The sequence below is a fragment of the Aotus nancymaae genome, unplaced genomic scaffold, assembly GCF_030222135.1.
Source record: "Aotus nancymaae isolate 86718 unplaced genomic scaffold, 86718_ANA_hifiasm-v0.15.2.pri h1tg000020l, whole genome shotgun sequence".
NCBI lineage: Eukaryota > Metazoa > Chordata > Mammalia > Primates > Aotidae > Aotus > Aotus nancymaae.
The window spans coordinates 64229845-64255111 of record NW_026988432.1 but is presented as its reverse complement, the minus strand read 5'-3'; the positions used below and the strand labels follow the sequence as shown (position 1 = coordinate 64255111).

At 39.4% G+C, this 25267-nt stretch overlaps 1 protein-coding gene across 4 annotated transcripts in view; it reads right to left on the bottom strand.

Annotated features, from left to right (window-relative positions):
• Positions 1-25267, bottom strand: part of PTPRM (protein tyrosine phosphatase receptor type M) — an 849557-nt gene that overhangs the window by 498515 nt on the left and 325775 nt on the right. For all 4 annotated transcript variants that reach the window (XM_012446821.3, XM_012446813.3, XM_064379418.1 and 1 more), the window contains exon 3: positions 15529-15800. In XM_012446821.3, the coding sequence (XP_012302244.1) occupies positions 15529-15800 (272 nt within the window). The remainder of the gene's footprint in view (positions 1-15528; positions 15801-25267) is intronic.

Below are 25267 nucleotides of genomic sequence, written 5' to 3'. Positions count from 1 at the left end.
TGAGGCAGAAGGGAGATGGGTTTGCTTACAAAAGGACATCACTGCTCCTTGTGTCGGTAGAATTGTTTAGCATCTTCACTGTGGTGGGGGATACACAAACCTATTCAGGTAACAAAACTGTGCAAAGCTAACTGTACAGATACACTATTCTGGCTGTGATATTATACTATAGTTTTGTAAAATGTTAGCATTCTGGGAAATGGGGTAACATGTACACAGGGATATCTCTATTTTTTCTTACTACTGCATGTGACTCTACAATGATTTCCATTAAAATTTCAATTTATAAATGTAATTTTAAGTTAACATTTACTAAGCATATATGTTACATACACTAGGAAGATATTCCATTATTTCATTAGTTCATGCAAAAAATCCATAATTTCATAGTTCCAAAAAAATTAAAAGCTCTACATACAAAGTAATTGTACAAAAAATGCAATGAGTCTATTATAGATGCAATATTTAAACTCACCTTTTCTGATTTCTAACATCAAAATACGATGTTTTCACTTCTACACATAGCTGAAACGAAAACTTTGATCCTAGGCCTGCATTATTTTGTGTATGTGATAGATGCGAAACGAGAAAGCAATCAGCAGAGCCCAGAATGGAAAAGTTCAAGAGGCTTCCTAGAGTACAGGGACAGAAGCCATCCCAGAAACTCTTGCTAGACTAGATGACACTGTGCCACAATGCTATTACAGTAACACATAACACAGGGAAGAGGAAAGGCACAACAGAAAAACAGAAATGAAATAAAACTTCATCCTGTTCATAAGTTTAATAAATTGTTTCCACTGCCAATACAAGAGAAAGGATGATATGCATGGATATTCCTGCAATGGGACCCTGCTAATTTATCTCTCTACTACTAGTCTATAAGAGGACAACTGATTGTACAAAAAGAAAAGGAGTATTGAGAGTAAATAAAGGAAAAAGCATTCCTGAGGCCCTCAAAACAGGTTCCCTGGATAACAGTCACATCCTGCCTCCCAGGAAACAGCTACAGTTGGCACTGCAGGAACCTGCAAGCTGCTCTGATACAATGGCTACTGCAAGAACAGCCGAGGGGTGGCTACTGATGCCACCACTACCACCTACCCAAGAGCACGGTCGTTGTGGTTAGAAAAATGTATTCTGAAAACCAAACGCAGAAATGGTCATCAAACCTTCCTTCATTCTACCTACCGTCCCTCTCTTCTTTCTTCCCTTATTCATTCATGCATTCATTTAATTTATTCAATGAACTCAAGGCTCTACTGAGTGCCACCTCTCTGCCAGGCACTGTGATAAGCACTTGGAATATATCATGGCTAGAACAGCTGAAGACATCTTTCCTCATCAAAACTATCTTTCACACTGAAATTTTATTTTGCTTTATCAACTACAAGAGCTGAAGCTTCAAGTAAAAATGGAATTATCCTTATTCTTTGAAGATAATGCATTAGCTTTTAGAATATAGTGTACATGTGAGACATGCTTGTGTGGATCTACTTTTAAGTTGATCTGTACGTGTAAATTTAATCCATGTTTTATTTAAACTTATACAGGGCCATACCCCTACCAAAGCAAAGGAGTGTGCAAAAAAGGGGGCAGAGAAGATCCGAGACCTGGAAGAGCAATCTAGACTCTCTGGATCCATTTTTTCATCTATCACATCAAAGAATGGATGACTCTCAGAAGTTTTACGCTAAGAAATTCTGAGTCTTTTAGTCCAAATATTTAGAAAATATCTACTACATGCTCTGGAAGATCTAAACAAGGTAGATAGTTTTATAAAATGTAAGCTTTAGTTCAGGAAAAAACAAGAAACATGAATGATGAAAGAATAGAACAAGACAGCAATGGCCAAATGACAGATGCAAAAAAAAAGAACAGCTCATAGCAACGGGATCCTTCCCTGCCACAGAACCATGCCTCCTCCTCCCCAAACATCAGGAAACCTGTGACACAGCCACACAACCCCCAATGCAGAGCTTCAGCCTGCTAGTATCAACTCACGGATTCCCCAGCAACTATCTGCCTACATTTATGGACTAGAGGCAGAGGGGCTCAGAAACGAGCCAATGCACCCCATATTTCCCATCAGGATGACTTGTTAACAAGGCCACAATAAAAGAATTACACACATGCTTTTATCAGCAACTTCATTTGCTCCTCTCAGTTTTCCAACTAGAATATCAAGAGGCAAAGAAAGGCAGCATCTGATTACAAGTATGTTTCCTGCCCCCTTTCAGTTTAATTAGAGATTTTAAAAAGTAAACTTCTCAAACTTGGCTAGTTCCAGCACTGACTTAAAGCTAACTGCAGAGTCAAGAAGATAAAAACACACTTTGTTGATGCGTTCATGTGTGCATGCCTACCCATACATACAACAAAATTAATACATGCTATATAAACAAAAGTTTCTTATGCCATTCATTGAAGTTGTGTCACAAGTTTGAAGCAATAACTTCTATGTTTATTAAAACCATTTTCTAGCTCTTTCTTAGAATCTTGTAAAGGGACTTATATGAGTATAAGCTTTATTAGCTGCTTCAAGTTTACAACATGGTATACAACTGTTTCAATACTATAAAGTTTGAGTTGTACTGAAGAGTTTCCTACTTTGAAATAAATATAACTAAATAAAGCTATCTGAATATAGATCTATAGAGTAGTCTGAGATTAACTATTTTAAACACCCAACGATTGAGAGATTTGCTTTGTCTTTTTCTAACAAACAAGAGGACTAAAACACGCAGCTCAGGCTGGGCACGGTGGCTCATTCCTGTAATCTCAGCACTTTGGGAGGCCAAGGTGGGTAGATCATGAGGTCAAGAGATTGAGACCATCCTAGCCAACATGGTGAAATCCCATCTCTAGTTGGGTGTGGTGGTGCAAGCCTGTAGTTCCAGCTACTCAGGAGGCTGAAGCAGGAAAATCACTTGAACCCAGGAGACTGAGGTTGCAGTGAGCCAAGATCATGCCACTGCACTCCAGCCTGTTGACAGAGCAAGACTGTCTCTAAACAAAAAACAAAACAAAACAAAAACCATGCAGCTCAAAAGATGAGGCTCATCTTACATAGGTTGCTTATAAACAGATTTTGGAATTCTGCTCAAGGTTTCACTGTCGTGAACTCTGGCTATCTGGTAAGTTTTCCATTATATATGCCTTTCTAGTCAGTGCCCTTACAAGACTTCAAAAGCAAAAATAATCTTTTTCTCTTTTTGTCAAATAAGAAACTACTCCAGTAAAGGTATTGCTCTAGTGAAGTATACCAAGTGTGTGTAGAACCCAGTGGAAATCATAGGAATGTTTGAAAATGCCAGCATCCAGGTCAAAAAAGATTGAGGTCAGAGGAAACAGTAACATGAGAATACCAACAGTACCATTGGAAAAGAACAAAAGAAAGGTGTAAGAAATTGATTTTGGGATGTGCCATGTTCACTTTCATGAAACAGAACAAAATATATTGAAAATATTCTATATTAGAAGTCAGGTTTGAATTTCTAATGGAGCTATGTACCAAGTTTTTCTCTTAAAAAAAACCCAACAATTTAGTAATTTAAAAAAACTATTTATTTGTATACTTCTATATCCCAGGTATCCTTTGCATATAACCTAATTTTCCCCCATCAATCATGTGAGGTAGGTCATATTAGCTCCCTTTCAGGGATGAGTAAGCTGACTTAGAAAGGTTAAGTAATTTTTCTGAGTTCACACAAGTAGTTACACAGTTGGGTCTAATCCTAAATCTATTTTGCTTCCAAGTCTAGACTCTTTTTATGTTGCCAAACTGCCTTACTAGCAAGTGTGAGAGACTATATGTATATAGACTACATATACATACTAATACATACATACATATATGTCTACACACACATACACACACACATATCTTTTAATGCATAGATACACATGTTGTAAAATTTTTACATTCAGATTTATAAAAAATACAGCAATTGAGAAGAGTGATATGGCATAGTTTTAATAACATCAAGTTTAATACAAGAGTTGGCAAACTACAGCCCATGGCCAAATCTGTCCCACCACCTGTTTTTATATTGCTCACAAGCTAAAGATGGTTTTTATATTTTTCACTGGTGGGAGTAAATAGAAAGAAGAATATTTTATGATACATGAGAATTATATGAAATTTAGATTTCAATGTCCATGAATAAAGCTTTATTGGTACAAGGCCATGTTCATTCATTTACGTGTTGGCTACGGCTGCTTTCATACAACAGCAGCAGAGTTGAGTAGCTGCCACAGAGAGCGTCCAGCTTATAAAGCCTGAAATATTTACTATCTAGCCTCCTATTTTTAGAGAAAACTTTCCTGCTGGACTCACCAATGCACAGTCATTACTCTGGTTAACAAGAAAGCAAATGTCAAAAGCAATATGTTATCACAGCCAAATATAATATGCCTTGCACTCCATGGGGGAGCCTCACATACCAGTAATGAAAAGAAGACCCTGTCCCTGGCTTGACTTGTTTTCAATTATATTACATGTGCAGTTTTCTAAATACCCAATTAAGTTTGTAATATCAGTATCAATTTTTTAAAATACGTATTTGCAATATACCAAAACAAAGCCAGAAAAACTAATTGCTTTATAGGTCTCAAAATATTAGAAAAATTAAAATAAAAATAAACAAAATAAAACCCAACTTATTGAGAAGTCAAAAATCTTCTATAAAGACACTGAACTACTGAGAATTAGTAACACTTTAAAACCTGACCCTAAGATCTCATTTTAAACCATCTTCTTTGGTGTTAGCTGAATTTGGACTAAATGGTTTCTGTTTGTTGTTTTTACTGAAACAAACATTTTTAGGAAAATCTAAATTGTGATTATTTGAAAAGTTACGGGTCAGTCTGACAGAATCACAGAGTCATCTTATCTTATTATGAAATAATTTTGTCACAACACCAAACAATTTTATATCACTCGTTTTTAGACTTGGCTTAACAGAAAATACAGTCAATCCTCATTAGTCAAGGTTCATATTTGTGAATTTGCCTACTTCCTAAAATTTATTTGTAACCCCAAAAATCAATACTTGCAAAGCTTTCATGATCATTTGTCGACATGCACAAAGCAGAAAAAAATGTGAGTTGCTCAACACGTATGTTCCTAGGTGAGGTCAGGCAGGGTAATGTTCTGTCATCTTGCTTCAGCTTTTATACCATAAAAGACTATCCCTATCATGGTCTAGTTAGTGCCATGTTTTTCCATTTTTGTGCTTTTTTTTTGGGTGATGTTGCTTTTTAAAATGAACCCAAGTGTAGCACTTCAGGGCTGCCTAGTGCTCCTGAGGAATGAAAGGAGGCTAAGATGAGCCTTAAGGAAAAAATACACGTGTTAGAGCGCTCCAGTCAGGATGAGTTACAGTGCTGTTGGCCAGGGCCATAGGTTCAAAGTTAATGAATCAACAACGTAAACAACATAAATATGGCATCTTTAAACAGAAACACATGTAAAATGAAGTTATGTATTGATCTGTGGACAAAAACATTGTGACCAGAGGCTCACAGGAACTTAACCCCATATTTCCCATAGAAGTAGTTCAGTATTCACTAATTCGGTGTTCTCTGTTACTTTCTAGACATAACTGCTGCAAATAACAGAGAATCAACTTTATTTGTGTGATGTGGTTCACTCTGAGTCCCCATTTCAAAGCAGTGTTTTGCTGATAGCTCCCAGATATTTGCGGCCCTGGGATGTGAGAAAATGTAGAATAGAGAGAATCAATATTTATTCAATCTCAACTAATAACATTTCAGGAGACAAGATGTTGTATCCCTACAGCCTTTGGAGACTGTGGGAAAAGCCATTTGCTTTCAGAGAGGAAACAACTGGCTAAACCAGTTGTTTAAACTGACTGTTGCTCTCATTTGCTCGTGAAAATCCATCCTGGATGCTGGCCCCTGAGAGGTTTGACATCAGGCTATCCTTCAGATGTCAGCCAAACAGGAGATGGGAAAGCAGTTTAACAGCACAGCCTCCCTGATCCTCCCTGCTTCAGTGAAGAGCAAAATTAGCTTTCCATGCTGCCACTTTTCCTTGCTATGTGTAAGCAAAGAAAGGGGATTTGCTTACCAACACAGACACTCACTGAGGAAAATGTGCTGGTGGAAGTCATTAGTCAGCTCCCTAGAACAAAGGGGATTAAATGGTGTATGTCTGTCCTCCCACATATTACCTAGTCCATCCTTCTGGTTTTGATTTAAATAAAATGCAAAGGTGGGTCACACCCATTTACAAAAACTTTATCTTGTTTGTGTCAAATGAGTTACATAAAATAAAACATGTAAAGTTTCTATAATAATAAAGAGTCAAGGCAAAACCACAAAACATGTCACATTAAGAAATCAGGAGCAAAATATTCAAGCATTTGTATTTGTATTGACATGTTATCAGAAAATAAAATAAAAATCTACTTTGGGAAAAGTAAAGGCACTCAAAAGGCAGCAAAATTTGCAATGGAGCTAGTTATTGGTGCTTGCAAAACGATATTTTTAAACGATTTCACCTGTTTTTCCTATCAGTAACACAACCTTCCTCCATTTTCTTTTTGTTTCCTCTTTCCCTTTAGAGAAAAGTGTGATACGATCATAGGTCATATAATCATTCAATACCCGTGCAAAGAAATTAAGTTAGAGGGGGAAAAAAAAAAACATGACTTACAAGTCATAAAGAACAGGGCTGATACGCAGGTAGCAGCAGACCATGCTGAGATAAGGATGCTAAACAACAGAAGTACTTATCCTTTATCATCACATAAGAAGTACAAGATGGTTGGTTCGGTGGTTCATGCCTGTAATCCCACACTTTGGGTGGCTGAGGTGGGTGGATCACGAAGTCAAGCGATCAAGACCATCCTGGCCAACATGGTGAAACCCTAGCTCTACTAAAAATACAAAAATTAGCTAGGTATGGTGGCATGTGCCTGTAGTCTCAGCTACTCAGGAAGCTGAGACAGAAGAATCACTTGAACAGGGGAGGTAGAGGTTGCAGTGAGCCTGAGGCTACAGTGAGCCAGGATTGCGCCACTGCATTCCAGCCTGGTGACAGTGAGACTCCGTCTCAAAAAAAAAAAAAAAAAAAAAGTACAAGATGAGAATGGAATTTAGAAATGTGGCAAATTTTAAAAAATAATCAAAAATAAAATCTTTAAGGATGAAAATAAATCATGCAAATTGTTCTACTTCTTGAATACAGTTCTAAGTCAATATTAAACTGACAACCTAGTGTGTCCCCAGGGGTTTCTTGAAACATATTGTCTTTTTAAGCACAAAATGTAGAGTATTGGGGCACCTGCTAGACTAGCTTTCCTGCTTGAAAGAGTGATACTTCACTGCCACAGCAAATTCCCCACATCCTCTAGAGGCATGAAGCAATTCAATTATCTTGCACTTGGAATAAGAGCCATAGCCAAGGAATTTATGGAGTCAAAGTATGTTCTATTTTTCAACTGGCACATATCGGTATTTCCCAAGTGTACTTCAGGGAACACTAGACTCAAGAAATACTCTACGAAAGCCCAAATTCTGGCTCCAGCTGGGCACCTACACTCACCATGTGTCCTTCTTGGAGATTCAAAAACACTCCTAACCTCTTGAATGGCCTGCAGAACTGACTCTGTTCTACTTTGTTTAACCCAGTGCCTCTTCCCATTTGGTCAATTAATGCCTCCTAACATTCCCTGGATTTGTGGAACACAACCTACAAAAGACTCAACAATTCAGCTCTAAAACACTGTCTCTAAAAGCAGCAAATGTATGTGGGCCTGCTGTCACTTAGCTGTGGCTTTACATGGCTTTGTAGTAAAATCAGTAGGCTAAAAGCAAATATACCAAAGAAACAGGCACTGAGGCAGCTGTGCAAGGGAATAAAGTTTGCAGCGAAATGTGAAAAGATAGGTAAGATCAAGTCATCCCTATTCCCTCAACTCCTCATTTACCAGAAAAGATGTCAGACTGATAAGGGTGAATCTTGGTTTAGTGCCCCTCTCTCCTGTACAAGCTCCTTTGAGTCCTTGCTGCACAAAGAACTCGGAGCAAGGCCCAGCTGAATCCACTCCTAATCTTCTCCCAGGACCCTTCAGTATATCTAAGGCGTTTGTTTTAACAAGGAGGCTCTCAAGAAACAACAAGGCTCTTATATTTGATGACTTTATCCTCCCACTCCCTGCAGTCCCTGCCCACCCTCCCCAGCCTCACTTCCTTATGGAGAGCCATGGGGGAAGGGGATTTTCAGCTACCTATGCATTTTTTTCTTTTTAAAGCAACCATTTCTATTAAAGATCACTGCCTCCCTTACCTCTGACTGGGCTCAGAATCACTGTCTTCTGAAAGCAGGGAAGAAGGCTAAAATTCTGGGTGCAAGCAGAGGCTTCTGGGGTGCATGCATGATTAGAATCAGAAGAAATCAATGGTTGACTCCTTTGCTTCAGGGGTGTGGGGGTGGGAAACAGGAGGTGGCGGGGACGTGGAGGGCAGAATCAAAGCAGAGATCTTTTTTTTTTTAAATCAGCACAATAAAGCAAGAGGGTGAATGCATGAGGAAAAAATTACTCTTCAAATGGCAAAAAGGCAATGTTTAAATCAAAGGAGGCAGGTGCTCTGAGGATGGCAGGTACCCGCACTTCTCCACTGCTTCCCAACCACAGGAGGGCAGGTCCACGCAGCAGAAATTAGGAAAAACATTAAATAAGGAATTAAATATGTGTTAATCACCAAATACTTGACAATTTATGTTTTAAGGAACAATAATTAACCTGCAATTAGCTGTATTCCATGCAGGTTACCATTGTGATGTGTACCTGTAGCATACTATTCTACCATAAATAGTAAAAGCTACATAAAATGACTACCGTGGACTTTACTCTGCTAAGAAACTTTTCAAAACTTTATAAATGTCTAATAACGTTAATATTAATGCTAGAGGAAAAAAATGTGAATGTAAGAGATGCCCAAAAAGACCTATCATGTTTATCAAAAGTACACAGGACGCTGTGTCTAGACTGATTGAAAACTTCCCCTAGTCCAACAATTGTAAAGTTCAGACACTGATCAAGATGAAAATTAACTCAGTATTTTGTAGCCAAAGGGAAGTGAGAAATAAACATTCTGGAAGGAGGCCCAGGAGGTCATGAGAAGTAGTGAACTGAAGAGCCCAACACAACAGTCCCTGAATGCAACCCAGGGTCCTTGAGATGCAGTCAAACAAGTCCAGGGAAGGGAGAATTCCACAGATCCTCATAGAACCTCACCTTGCACTTTTGTGTGATAGCAGTTCTAGAATGTTCTGATGGAAGGGAACTTGGATCACTTTGTCTCATGCAGTGTTTCACAAAAGGATTTGTTCCTGGAACCCTTTTTCATTTAATACCTTTTAACATTCCACTAAACACATTTAAAGCTCCTTAGCAAGGAGAAAGAAAGCACTCAACTATTAACTGGTTCCCTTTTACCATCTTCCACAAATCTTAATAATCTTAACAGTGGTTCAACAACCTGCCACCACGTCTTAAGAGGCTAGCGTATCCCCAGTGCGCTTTTCCTTTCATCTTCAACCCCTGAACAGTCATTATATTTAACCCCATAATTAGGAAAGTAGGGCACCCAAAGTTTAAATCAGTTGCCCACACTTCTAAGTAAGCAGGGCTGATATTCAAATCCCATTCTTTGTAACACAAAGTGTATGTTCTTTTATTGGCCTCAGATGCTACTCATGTGCAAACAATTTATAATATGAAAATCCTTTAAAAGAATTCATTAATTCCCATTCATATCGAAACTACTTACTAGTGTGAAACTTGCTTATATAAATAAAGTGCTATATGAATATAAAGTATTTTAACACATAAATATTTCAAGTATATGTGAACCTTATATTAATATTTTAGAATTCTAGAATCTATCCTGCAGCCTACGTAATAATTGTAGAGGCTCTGTCTAGGGGAAGCTGACTCCCTGCACCCTGAGACAGGTTTCTCAAAGGTCTCACCTCCTTTAGATGCCCATATCCTATTATCTTGTCTTCAGCTTTCAGGCCTAGAAACGGCCTGAGAATGCATCACTTGGATATTGACTTTTATGCACCATGTTCACATAAGATAATGTTACTCACATGCATCCATACACACACAATACTGGAAAAATTAATTTTTATATTTTCGGAATCAGAAAGATAATAGAAACTAGAGTTACATCTTCAGGCCAGTACAGAACTCCTTATAAAGAAATCTGTATGGGAAATTATATCAAAAGTAGATGGGCTCTTGCATGACTTGTATTTCTAAGAGCATCAGGCTGTAACAGCCATCTTCTCAGCACAGATGTGCTGGCCCCATGGGCTGGGGATTAGATTTGCAGCCCAGGGAAGCCCCTCCTCTGGCTCACTTTACAACTTATTTGTTTTTTGGTTGTTTTTGTCCAGGTTTTTCTTCTGACCGTCTCTAATTAGGCTGACACCTTAGGCCAGGAGTGAAAATCGGATTTGCTAGGTGTCTTCCTTTTACTTTATATTTGTGAATACGGCTTGTCCTTCTTATCCCAACTGGGAAACGTCATTCAGGTCTTAATAGTGATTTTAAGGCCTGCAGTGCTTGGGAATGTTCCTGCTGACATTCTCTTGCCACATCTACAATGTGCCATTTACCTAATAGCTTATATTACTATTAGGGTAATGGTTTCAGTTCCTTTACTGTCAAGCATATAAGGAGGAAATAATAAAGAAATGCTACCTTAAATCTGTCTTTAAAAATTCCAAGGCTGATGCTTGGTTGGAGTAGTCTGGAATTAAATAAACAAGTGGGTTTTAGTAGATCTACACCCTTTACAGATATTGGTCAGGAGTTTTTTAAAACTCAGCAATACTGTATTAAAGAATCTCTACAACTCCATCTTTAAATTCAAAGTATGAAGCTATTCCTAATGAAACGATCAGTGCAATGAACCCAATGTTTGTGGACTCCCCAGGTTCATGTTGAAACCCTAATCCAAAATGTGTTGGTATTAGGAGGGGAGCCTTGGGGAGGTGATGGAGTCACTAGGGTGGAGCCCTCATGATGGGAGTACACCTTCATAAGAAGAGGTGTGAGAGCTTTTGCTTCCCTGACCTCCCCCAACTGTGTGAGGACACAGAAAGATGTCCATCTGCATCAGGAAGAGAACTTCCATTGGAATCTGACGATCCTGGCTCCCTGATCTTGAACTTCCCAAACCCTAGAAATGTGAGAAATATTATCTGTTGTTTAAGCTATACAATCTGTGGTATTCTGTTACCGCAGCACAGCGGGCTAAGATATCAATGAAGCAATGAAGATATCAATTCAAAAGTGAACTTTCAAAAAGCTATGAGAAAAATTTGTAACTTAATTTGGCAAATCATTTACTGCTCAGTAAAGTGTTAGAGATCACAGTGAAAAGTGAGAGGGCTTAAAGGTTAGGAGCAGAAGTTCACAATTAGGAAGGCAAAATATTTATCCAAAGGTACTCAAGAAAGTAGGAATTCACTGAAAATGACAATGGCCTAAAATATACAGTACCATCTTACTTTCAATATAGTTTGATAGTTCCTTTTTAAAGTCTGGTCTTCCAAGACTGTCCATAAACCACATCGTTCCTTTAATGTAGTTGACCGAGTTAGGGGTGTAAAAGGCAAAACAGAAATTCCACATCTGACTGCAGCCTAGGTCATGCTAAACCACCACACTGCAGCTCTGGAGGCTGTGACGGGTCTCAAGAGAGCCCATTCTAGGGGATTTGCGTGGGCACTGCCAAGGCCCGAGAGAAAAAACTCACGGAAAAGATGAGCAGGACATACTTTCTGATCTCAACTAGGAGGGTGGTCCACTGGCCTCAATACAGCAGACACCTGCAGACTGAGGAAGAATCTAGAATAGCTCCCAGAGGGACAGTGGGAACATTCTAGATCCCTATCTTCCCTACTTTGGGAAAAGCTCCTCCAAAAGGTTTTTAATCACATTCAGCTTCTCAGCCTAGGTCACCATACAAAAACTCTTTGAAGCCTAGCTTGGCCAAACCCACTTCTACTGCTTGCTTTTTTTAATTTTTATTTTTTTTTGAGACAGGATCTAGTTCTGTCTCCAAGCTGGAGTGCAGTTGCACGATCTCAGTTCACTGCAACCTTCAAGTGATTCTCATGCCTCAGCCTCCCAAGTGGCTAGGACTACAGGTGCACATCACCATGCCCAGCTAATTTTTGCATTTTTAGTAGAGATGGGGTTTGGCCGGGCTGGTCTTGAACTCCTGGCCTCAAGTAATCCACCTGCCTCAGACTCCCAAAGTGCTAGAACTAAAGGCACAAGACACTGCGCCCAGCCACTCACTTGATTTTTAATCCTATGAAATATGTTTCCTAGTATGCTTTAAACTATTAATTGGTCACTAGATTAACATAGAAAGAATATGTCCATTAAACAGGATATTTTCTTTCTGGAGGAAAAACTAATTTTTACTTTTTGTTTTATAAATAAAAACAGTACATGTACATTGGGAAAAACTGAGAATATAACAGATGGCAAAAAAAAAAAAAATCACCTGTTATCCCACTAGCTAGAGAGATTCCAGATTCTTTCTTCCTTTTTTTTTTCTTCTTCTTCTTCTTGAGACAGGGTATCACTCTGTCACCCAGGCTGTAGTGCAGTGGCGTGACTATGGCTCACTGAAGCCTTGACTTCCAAGGTTCGAGTGATCCTCCAGCCTCAGCTTCCTGAATAGCTGGGACTACAGGTGCACGCCATTATGTCCCGCTAATTTCTGTATTTTTGGTTTTTTTTTTTTTGTAGACACTGGGTTTTGCCACGTTGCCTAGGCTGGTCTTAAACTCCTGGACTCAGGTGATCATCTCACCTCAGCCTCCCAAAGTGCTGAGATTACAGGCTTGAGCCACTGCACCCAGCCAAGATATCACTTTCTTATGTATTTATTTCAGAATATATTTCAATCTTTATTAGATTTTTTTAAAATTTTAAAATAGAATTTAGCATATTGCTTTATACCTCTTTAATTCATTTAACAATATAACCTTAAATGCATCATTAAATTTTCTTCCATAATATTATTCTTAATGGCTGCAAGATAAATTTTTGTATTGAGGTAGCATAAATTAACAAATCCTCTATTGTTGGAAAAATACTGTTTCTGATTTTTCTTTGCTATAAATAAGCTGCTATGAATATCCCAGTAATTAATGATTTGCAATCACTCTTCATTACTTCCTTAGGATAAATTCCTAATGGTGGATTGCTAGATTTAAGCATTTCTAAATTTTTTGACACTTTAAAACTTATTGCTTATATATATATATATACTTATATATAAAGTATACACTCTAAAAAGAACTTAACAATTTACACATGCACTAACAGAGCTTTCCCTATCTCTTCATTTCTGTTAAAAAATTTACTTGTCACTCATTAAATTCTAGAAATTGTTGTAGGTATATGCCTACAAAGATAAATTAAGCAAGGAATTTACAGCCCATTTATTCATCAATCCAGGGGGAGAGAAATTAGGGTTGATGGATCTTAACTCATAAATACCCAACCTGCAGAATGGATTACTGGATGCTGTTCATGCCCACTTTGAAGACAAGCAGCCCTTGAAAGCCCCAGCTTTCTTTCCATAAGTCTAGCCAAGCACCTCAATTAAACATGAAAAACGATCTTAGACGCATGTTCCAGTTGGCTTCTGTCTGAGCCAAAGGAATTAAGAAAGAGAAAAGCAAAATATTGCAATCCTCTTTATGCCTCCTCTTAGTTAGCAATTAATTGAGTATTCTCAATACTGTTATTTTTCAAAGATGCTGTGAACAAAAAAGAAAAAGCTCTCCAAATGCCCATTGTCAGTAATTTCCCACGTTGATCCTAAGTCAGGATGCTCTTGTGTCACAGGCAGCCCCAACAGAAGGGCAGACAGGATGTAATGTCAGGACTGCTTTGGTACCACTTTTTAACTCCCCATGGGCCTCCACCCTTCAATTACTTTAAACGGAACTCAAAGCAGTTACTGTGGGTCTCCACAGATCCCCCAAAATAAAAGGACAGGCCTTGTGGCAGTGCCTCTGTGACAAGGACTCAATCTACATCTGGTATTTTCTTCCCATTACTCACATGGGTAGAAGTAGGGACCTGCCCCTCACTGGCTCATCTCTTAATGACTCATTTACTCTTGAGACCCATTTGCAGAGGGCATCTTCTTTTAGTCTCAGGTCTATGCCTCTCTGCGTCACATATGGCGTACTTAATATAGAAACTAAAATATCCAGCTGGGCACAATGGCCCATGCCTATAATTTAGGAGGCTGTGGTGGCAGGATCACATAAGACCCAAATTTGAGACCAGCCTGGGCAACATAGCAAGACCGTGTCTCTACCAAAAAAAAATTAAAAAATTAGCCCAACATGGTGGCATATGTCTGTGGTTCCAGCTACTTGGAAGGCTGAGGAGCACGAATCACTGGAGCCCAGAAATTTGAGACTGCAGTGAACTGTGATCAGAACATTGCACTCCAGCCTGGGGAATGGAGCAACTCCCTGTCTCTAAAAAAAAGAAAAGAAAATATCTTTGCAAACCCCATAGATAGCACTTCTTACCCTGCTACAAGTGACTGCTTTTATTTTCTTAATACATGCCAGGCATAAACAAATTTTGAATTTTATTTTTACTAATTTGACAAAGCCTTAAGTCACTCCTTATCAAATAGCATAGGTTTTTCTTACACTGGTATAAAAAATTATTTACTGATTTTTAAAAATTGCAGATTTAGGAGAAACATGTGTGGGTTTGTCACCTGGGTATACTGCATGATGCTGAGGTTTGGGGGTATGATTAATCCCATCACCTAGGTAATGAGCACAGTGCCCAAAAGTTAGTTTTTCCACCCTTGCTCCCCTTCCGCCTTTTGTATTCCCTAGTGTCTACTGCTCCCATCTTATGTCCATGTGCACCCAATGCTTAGCTCCTGCTTATAAATAAAAACAGGCAGCATTTGGTTTTCTGTTTTTGCATTAATTCACTTGGGATAATGGCTTCCAGTTGCATCCATTTTGCTGCTAAGGACATGATTTGTTTTTTATGGCTACACAGAATTCCATGGTGTGTATGTTCCACGTTTTTTTAATTCAGTCCACCACTGAGGACACCTAGGTTGATTCCATGTCTTTGCTATTGTAAATGGTGCTGTGATAAACATTCTACCAAAAAAACACCTGAACTCATGTAGTTTATTTTTCTTTGGGTATATACCCAGTAATGGGATTGCTGGGTTGAACAGTAAGGCTATGTTCATTTCCTTGAGAAATCTCCAAGCTGCTTTACGAAGGAGCTGAACTAATTTACAAACCAACAGTATATGATGAATGTTCCCCTGTCTCTACAACCTTGTCAACAAAAATATACCAACATTTATTATACATTTTCTGATTATAATGATATAACAATAATTTATATTTTTAGAAATTAGAGGATGCTTCAAAACATGCAGTGAAAAGAAAGCACATACCTGATAAAAGTTAGGCCAGAAAGTACTAATGGCCAGTTCTGCCCTGTTCCATGTACGTGTTGGGTCTCCAGATATATTCCAGATAGGATTCCCCAGTGGCCCGTTATTGACCTTCACGTAGACATTGAGTAACCCCGGAGGAGAATTACTCTTGCTGGACACAAAATAGTGAAAATCGATGCAGTGGGTGTCATTTTCTTTAAGCTGGGGTAAGAGCAGGTGGGCTCTCTGCCCCTCAGGTCTCCCAGAGGCATTCACCAGCATGAAAGAACCTGCAAAAACAAAATCAGAGAGAGTCATACCCTGAAACACTACTTTCCGGTTATCTCTGAAAACCCACCATCATTTACATGGATTGGCAATGCAATTCCATGTCTTACTTAAGCTTAAACTGCCATTTCCTTCATTCCTATTTCATATATTACCTCCTCTTCCCTCTACCACCCACATGTGTTCTCCAGAGTACACATAATATTAATGAAAAATTCCCTGGATGTTACTATAATTTGACTTCTAAATAACAGAAATGTAGCATAATGCTTGTAGACTTGCCCTGATCAATCTAGCAGTCAGGAGTCACAGGTAATTATTTACATTAAAAATTAAAATTCCATATTTAAAATGCATGTCCTTATTCACACCAGCCATGTTTCAAGTGCTCAAAAGCTACATGTGACAAGTCGCTACCACACTAGGCAGCACAGATAGAGAGCATCTCCATCCACCAGAAAGTTCTACTCAACAGCACTGTCCTATCATGCTAGCATTACTCAGTAATCACTCTGTATAACCTAGAGAAAGACAACAGCTTAGGTGGGCGGTGAATCTTAGGGTCATGATATTGACCCCATCATGTTCCCTGCTGTCAATGTAATAGGATCCTCTTGTACTTCAGCAACAGTACCCCACCCCCATTGCTGGAACAACTGAGGTCCCCCTGACAGTGAAGGTGTTCTCACAAAAGGTGATGACTTATGCAATCACTGCCCCAAGTGGAGGAGAATAATTCTAAGAAGTCTCATGAGTTCTTTGGATCTTGACTCCAATGACCCTAACCTACCCATGAGTGTTGAGGAGCTTCCAGATGGCCCTAACCTACCCGTGAGTGTTGAGGAACTTCAAGCTTTCCAGATACCTGAACACTTGAGCCTTCCCCATATGAATTTTATATTTCACGTGGTAAAAAATGAAAGCAAAATGTTCTAACATAAAGGGAAAATAGGTCATCATAGGTCTGCTTTAGCACAGAGAAAAAAATGTATTGAAATTCTAAGGAGGAAGTACATTTGAACTTGGAGTATAAAAATGAAAAAATAAAAATACTATACAGATGAGATACCCTCATTGTGAATCATACTGTTCAAGGTGTGCATATGTATATGTTAATAGGTGTTTTACTGTCTATCCACACCTATCCACAAACACACATACACAGTACTCGAAAATGCATGGAATTTCTGTCTTGTTTATATGCTGTGATATACTCAACAGGAAGACCACCTTTTTATAGTAATTCCCAAAGAATTACTTGGAATTACTACATAATTCCCAAAGAATTACTGGGAAAGTATTATGGTAACTACCTTTACAGCTATGAGGTAAGCCAAGTTTAACGCCATTTACAATAAACAGGAACAGGGTCACAGAGAGATCAGAAGCAGCTTATCTAGGTTTTAGGATGAATTAGTGGCCAAACCAGAACTTTGAGCCTCTGAGTTTCCAGCCCATTATTCACCCTGCCACACTACAATAACCTCATGTTTCTTCATGTGCTTTTTGAACATATATGAAAAAAAACCTTTTCATAGCAGTGAAGGGAAATTATAGTAGGTATTTTAAGATAGAGCAATTTTTAAAGCAATGAATGTTATACACCTAGAAATACAAAAGCCAAGCCACAAGGGAATCTATCTATGAAACATAACTTACCTATGAAATATATTTCAGTATTAAGGAAAAACTTTAACTGTCATTTAAGAAAGACGGGCAGAGAAAGAACAAGTGACAAGATATCATTGAAATAATTCAGGTTAGTCATTGCTTGTTTACAAATGTAAAAAAAGTCTTCAAAACATGCAGGGTTGATGAACCCCATCACAAATCCAGAGTAGGACGTTGGTGTGTATGAGATACAGATTGTGTTTTTCTGCTCTTAGTAAAATAAAAGCTGATTTATGCCAGATTCTATCACTGGGGGCTCTGTTATCTATAACACAGTTACCACATATATTCTTACTGATGGGGCTGAGGCATGACATGTTGTTGAGGTCACCTCTGAATGAACAGAACCTTTAGTATGACCATATTGCCACGAATATTGTTTCTTTCATTGTTCCCATCACTTAAGCTTGGGCAACCATGGGTGCAAAGCATGGTAATATACACAGGATGGCAAAATATGTGTTGCCCACATCCTGTGAAGCACTCAGAGGAGTCTCCTTTCACACATTTACGAAAACTAGGTACTTTTCTACCATTAGTGTTCAGGAAATCACCCTATTTTCCTAGCTACACAGCCTGCCCTCCAATGCTTAATCCACTGTGCTCCATTCCAGCATGAAATGCTCTTACACGCTTGTGTCTAAAGTACACAAGAATTTGTATGTTGATGTCCAGGTGAAATTCAGGTATAATCTAAGTTACTCAAGTCATGCTAGCTTTTATAGTCCTTTCTCCTCCTTTTTTCCCTGTTTGATTTTGTGAAATTCACTAGAGGCTTCTCAAGTGCAGAGGCAGGGCTTTGATGGAAATATGCAGGCTTTATGCACAGTCCTCCTCTGGCAGGGGTTCAGGTCCTCGGGAGGCAATTCTGTCTGGAATGCCCCCATGGTCACTAGCACAGCTACTCTCTCCCAAATTATCTGGAAATCAATTGAGCAGCACTCAGATTTTAACACTAATGATCTTTTAGAGGATAAGTCTCTGCCGAGCACCTTCCCCTGTGATACACTCCTCTGCAAGATTCCCTTTTTTCCTTCCTCCACAGTCTTCCAATTGGTGTATCTATGCAGCCTCTTAATTAACCACGAATGCATACAAGGCAAGTGTGACAAAGCATGACACAAAGCACAAGCCCAGCAAATGCTTCTGACTTTCATTATGATGACTTTAGCTCCTCGAACCTCCTACATGTATGGCTTTTTTTAATTATGTGGGTTTTTTTTTTTTTTTTTTTGAGACAGGTTTCTAGACTGGAGTGCAGTAGCAGGATCACAGCTTATGGCAGCCTTGACCTACTGTGCTCAAGTGATCCATCCTCCCATCTCAGCCTCCTGAGTAGCTGGAATTTTAGGTGTGCATCACCACACCTGGCTAATTTTTTTTATTTTGTAGAGGGGGATCTTACTTACTATGTTTCCCAGGCTGGTCTCTAACTCCTCGATTAATGTAATCTTCCTGCCTCAGCCTCCCAAAGGTTACGATTACAGGTGTGAGCCACTGTGCCCAGCTGGAATTCTTTACCTGTTCACCTCACAACACTCCTGGTCCTACTGTCATTCACCTAAGTGGTAATTTTTAAGTTTCCTTTCTTTATGAGAGAAGAACACTAGTACACTGAGATAACACAAAACCTTCAACTCAATTAATCTCACCCTTACATTTTTGGGAAAAGGGTATCCTTATTTCGGTGTGTGGCCATCAAGACTTAACTCACAGCTTTAAAGTACAAAAGGTGATGTTTCTGCCCACACTCGTGTTTCCTGACAGCGCTGCACTATTATGTGCCAGTGAGTTTACAGAAGCAAATGTGAAAGTCTAACAACCTGCAGTAAACTCACAGTTGGCAGGAGAGAGGGAAGTGATGCTTCTTAGTGATACTTCTTAGTTTGCTTTTATCACCTATGTGCTGTGAGGTATAAAGTCAACTCACCAACCAATGTTTAGAGGATTACAGAATTCAAAGCATTTATATTCAATTTTAGACTATTAAGTCTGTTTTTTAAACTATCCCTATATGGCTGAATGTTTAATTTTCATCTTCTACTTCAATGTTTTGACTGCGAGGAAATGCAATTTCAAAGAGTAATTGGGTATCCCTCTGTAGATACTTCCTTACCTCAATTCTTTCCTCCTACAAAAAGCATTCCAACTGGGTAAATAAACTTTAAAAAAAATCTTAATTCAAATTAGCATAGAAATTCTGTTTGTGTTCAGATAACAAAACGCCCTTAAGTCACTAGTATATAAGTAGAAAGTACACCATTGCAGGCAAATGAAATGAGCTCTGCATGATGGAGTCAGCTTCAAAAGGGACAGCCTTTAGATGCAGACTTCGAAACTTCTTAATAATTATTATTTTGGTTTCCCCAAAAAGGAAAACTCCCTTATAAGAACGTGCAATGTTCACATTCTCAAATCTCTGGGTGAATTAAATTTTTCTAATCATATCCATTGGCAAATGCTTTTGATGAGACTATCTTCCATCATTGTTTGTGACAGCAGTAATAAATACACAGAATTAGTTACTCCTTTCTAAACCATCATTAAAATTTGCATTGGTGTGGTTGGGGCTGTAGATTTATCAAGGCTGAGAAAACTGCATGAATTCTCTTCCAAATGTATTTGAAAAAATTTGCAAGCAACAACAAAAAAGAATATTTTCCATTATCTATCAGGAAGAAAGAATTACATGTGTTCTTCAATACTTTGGCTGACAGAGAAGCAGCATTTTATGACTTTAAAGCTATTATAAATTATAATGAAGTCATGTGCAGTGGCTCTTGCCTGTAATCTCAGCACTTTGGGAGGCCAAAGCGGGTGAATCACAAGGTCAAGAGATTGAGACCATCCTGCCCAACATGGTGAAACCGTGTCTCTACAAAAAATATAAAAATTAGCGGGACGTGGTGGTGTGCACCTGTAGTTCCAGCTACTTGGGAGACTAAGGCAGGAGAATTCAGTGAACCCAGGAGGCAGATGTTGCAGTGAGCTGAGATCATGCCACTGTACTTCAGCCTGGAAACAGAGCTAGACTCCATCTCAAAAACAAAAAACAAAACAAAACAAAAAAAAAACAAAAAAACTATCATGAATTATAAAATTCACTTTTTAAACTTCTTAATTTTAGCAAAAGCATACAGATTATTGGTCTTTGCCTCCCTTTGGCTGTTTTGCCTTTATTTTTTTCTTGTATGACCATGCCTTCAAATTTGTGGATTTAGGATATGAGAGACAAACAAAATGTTAACAAGTTCCATCACTGCAGGCATATCTCCTGACTCTAGTTTATGGTGTTATCTGTACTATTCAGATATGTAACCTATTCAGATACACCCAGTTAGAACAATTCAGTTCATTAGAGCAGCACTTCTCAAACAATCTATAGTGAAAAATCAGTTGTTTTTTCAAAAAAATTTCCAGTGCATTTCAGACAAATTTATATAAAATACAATCAACATGAATTGCTGGAAAAATAAAATTGTTTAGGCACATAACATTACTCTGTCAAATTCTTACACAAATTTTCTGAAGACTTGCTCTCAGTTTCTGTACTGGTCAGGGACCAGAAATAATGTGTGGGCCAGCTCTGATCTGCAGACCATACTGAACAGCATAGGCTTAAAGTTACAGCAAAAGAGTAAAGCAGTATAGCATCCTTGGCACCCAAATATACAGTTCTCCTCAACAGTAGATGAGGCAAATTGAAAGAAAAGGACAAAAAAGAAAATCTGGTTTCTTAACCCAAAAGTAAGTTATAAAGTCTAAGCCCTTTGAATATGAAAGAACATTGTAGAAGAAAATGAAGAGGGAAAGTGGGAAGTAAGTGGACACAGGTGGTCGTGGTGAATGGAAAGTTTGTACCCAGGCTCAGGTGACACCATCACTCGAAAAATGCTTATTTGCATCCATTTCAGTCTGATGAAACCACAGTCTCCAAGCTGCATTCACATTCTGCAGAACAGAGGTCATGCATCCTTCATAAGCTACTGTCTCTTCTATGCCCCTCCTACAAACATGAAAAGACCTGGCTTTAAGGAAAAGAGAAACCAAGGGGTGCCAGTAGGCCATGGCACGTGGAATCACCACGTACATTTGCATGTCTTAAGGAGAAGGGGAGACAGTATGGGAGTAAAATGGGCCACCGGTGACTAGGCCAGGTGCTCCATGAACTTGATCTAATTATAATAATGAAGATCTGAAGAAAGAAAGAGCAGGGTGAACCCACCAGAGGATAAGTGAAAGCATCTGATAGAGCCAAGGGTAATTCAAAGCTTTTACCAAACTCCAAAGGCAATGCTCCTAAGACCAACATTTTTCAAACATTTTGACTGTAACTCATAATAAAAAATAATATATTGTTTGTTTGTTTCTTTCTTTCTTTATTTTCTAAGACAGAGTTTCACTCTTGTCACTCAAGCTGGAATGCAAGGGCACAATCTCAGCTCATTGCAACCTTCGCCTCCAAGGTTCAACTGATTCTCATGCCTCAGCCTCCTGAGTATCTAGGATTACAGGTGTGCACCATTACGCCCAGATAATTTTTGTATTTTTAGTAGAAACAGGGTTTCATCATGTTGGCCAGGGTGGTCTCAAACTCCTGACCTCAGGTGATCCACTCTTGTCTCAGCCTCCCAAAGTGCTGGGATTACACGCTTGAGCCACTATGCTCAGCCAATACATTTTACGTTACATCCCAGTACACATGTGTACTGGGCTTTCATTTAAAAAATGGAATCACTGGTGAGAGACATCCAAGATGGCCGGTTAGGAGCAGCTCAGGATTGCAGGTCCGAGTGAAAGTGCAGAGGTTGAGTGGACGCCACATTTCCAGACAGATTTTTACTGCCCACAGACCAGGAGATTCCCAGGCGGAGGAGCCCCACGGGTCGCCAGGGCGGCTGTTTTGGCCGGTGCGGCTGTTTTGCCTGCGTCCCGGTGCAACGGTTCCCAGTGCAGAGTAAACGAGACTGTGTCCCCTCTTAGCCAGCAAGGGGAGCTGAAACAGGGAGCCAGGCCAGGAGATTCCCGGGCAAAAAAGTGCCACGAATCTAAGAGCCGCGGTTTCAGCTGGTGCAGCGGGTCGCCGCACGAGAAATCACACACATCCCAGTGCCTATTCAACAGGCGACCAGGTCACCTGGTAGAGAGCCAACCGTTCAACTAAAAAACAAAAGGCTCTGAGGCAGGGAGCCAGGTGATCAGGCCCGGCTGGTCCCACCCCCACAAAAACAAAAAATTGCAATTGGAACTGCTCTGGGTTGAGACTTTCACAGCAAGCACAGCTGAACCCAGGACGGTCCAGCTATGTGGGGGAGGGGCGTCCACCATTATGGAGGCAGCCTGCAGTTGCCGAGGCAACCCGCCATTACAGGGAGAGTCCGTAATTACAGAGGCAGGCCACCATTCCTGAGGTAGTTCTAACTACACCCATATAAACAGGACTGCAGGGAAGTTCACAGGGCAGCTGGCGAAGACCACAGCAGCGCAGCGAAGCCTCTGCAGGCTGAGAGTGATTAGGCTGCCTCCTTGGGGATAGGGCAGCCCTGAAGAGAAAAAAAAAAAAAAAAAAAAAAAAAAATGCAGCAGCACAGTGGAAACTCATAAAGCCCTAATTCCCTGGGACAGAACACCTGGGAAAAAAAGGGGTTTATGAGTTCTGCTGCTGCAGACTTAAACTTACCTGCCCAGCAGCTCTGAATGAATAACGGGGCTCACAGCTCAGCACTTGAGCTACTATAAAGAACAGACTTTCTTCAAGCAGCTCCCTGACCCCTGTACATCCAAAGAGTCACCTCATAAAGTAGAGCTCAGACTGACATTTGGCAGGTATCCTTCAGGGACAAAGCAGAAGAAACTGGTAGGAACCTTTACTGTTCGGCAGCTGCTGCAAGTGATCCCCAGGCAAGCAGGGCCTGGAGTGGACCTCAGCAGTCCTACAGCAGAGAGGCCAGACAGTTAAAAGAAAAACTAAGAAACAGAAATAACTTCATCATCAACAAACAGGACGTCCACTCAGAGACCCAATCAGAAAGTCAACAACTACAAAGTTGACAGGTGGATAAATCCACAAAGATGGGAAGAAACCAGCGCAAAAAGGATGAAAAGACCCGAAACCAGAACACCTCGCCTCCTACAAGGGAGCACAATGCTTCACCAGCAAGGCAACAAGACTGGATGGAGAATGAGTGTGATGAAATGACAGAATCAGCTTTCAGAAAGTGGGTAATAAGAAACTAAAATTGAACACATAATTGGAAGTAAATCACTCCTCAGCAAATGCAAAAGAACAGAAACCATAACAAACAGTCTCTCAGACCACAGTGCAATCAAGTTAGAACTCAGAATTCAGAAAGCAACCCAGAACCGCACAGCTTCATGGAAACTGAACAACCTTCTCTTGAATGTTGACTGGATAAACAATGAAATGAAGGCAGAAATAAAGATGTTCTTCGAAACCAACGAGAACGAAGACACCACATACCAGAATATCTGGGACACATTTAAAGCAGTCTCTAGAGGAAAATTTATAGCAATAAGTGCCCACAAGAGAAGCCAGGAGAGATCTAAAATTGACACCCTATCATCAAAATTGAAAGAGCTAGAGGAGCAAGATCAAAAAAACTCAAAACCTAGCAGAAGACAAGAAATAACTAAGATCAGAGCAGAACTGAAGGAGATAGAGACACGAAAAACCCTTCAAAAAATCAATAAATCTAGGAGCTAGTTTTTTGAAAAGATCAACAAAATAGACCACTAGCCAGATTAATAAAAAAGAGAGAATAACCAAATAGATGCAATAAAAAATGATAAAGGGGATATCACCACAGATGCCACAGAAATTCAAACCATCATCAGAGATTGCTACAAACAACTCTATGCACATAAACTAGGAAACCTGGAAGAAATAGATAAATTCCTAGACACTTGCCTCCTCCCAAGCCTAAACTAGGAAGAAGTCTAAACCCTGAATAGACCAATAACAAGGTCTGAAGTCGAGGCAGAAATTAAGAGCCTACCACCCAAAAAAAGCCCAGGTCCAGATGGGTTCACAGCCAAATTCTACCAGACATACAAAGAGGAACTGGTACCATTCCTTCTGAAACCATTCCAAATAATCCAAAAAGAGGGAATCCTTCCCAAATCATTTATGAGACCAACATCATCCTGATACCAAAACCCGGCAGAGACTCAACAAGAAAAGAAAACTATAGGCCAATATCCATGATGAACATAGATGCAAAAATCTTCAATAAAATACTGGCAAGTCGATTGCAACAGCATATCAAAAAGCTTATCCACCATCATCAAGTAGGATTCATCCTGGGGATGCAAGGCTGGTTCAACATACGCAAGTCTATAAATGTAATTCACCACATAAACAGAATCAAAGACAAAAACCACATGATTATCTCAATTGATGCACAGAAGGCCTTCAACAAAATTCAACAGCCCTTTATGCTAAAAACCCTCAATAAATTAGGTATTGATGGAACGTATCTCAAAATAATAAAAGCTATTTACAACAAACCAACAGCCAACATCATACTGAATGGGCAAAAACTGGAAGCATTCCCTTTGAAATCTGGCACTAGACAAGGATGCCCTCTCTCACCACTCCTATTCAATATAGTACTGGAAGTTCTAGCCAGAGGAATCAGACAAGAAAAAGAAATAAAGGGTATTCAAATAGGAAAGGAGGAACTCAAATTGTCTCTATTTGCAGACAACTTGATTGTATATCTAGAAGACCCCATCGTCTCAACCCAAAATCTCCTTAAACTGATAAGCAACTTCAGCA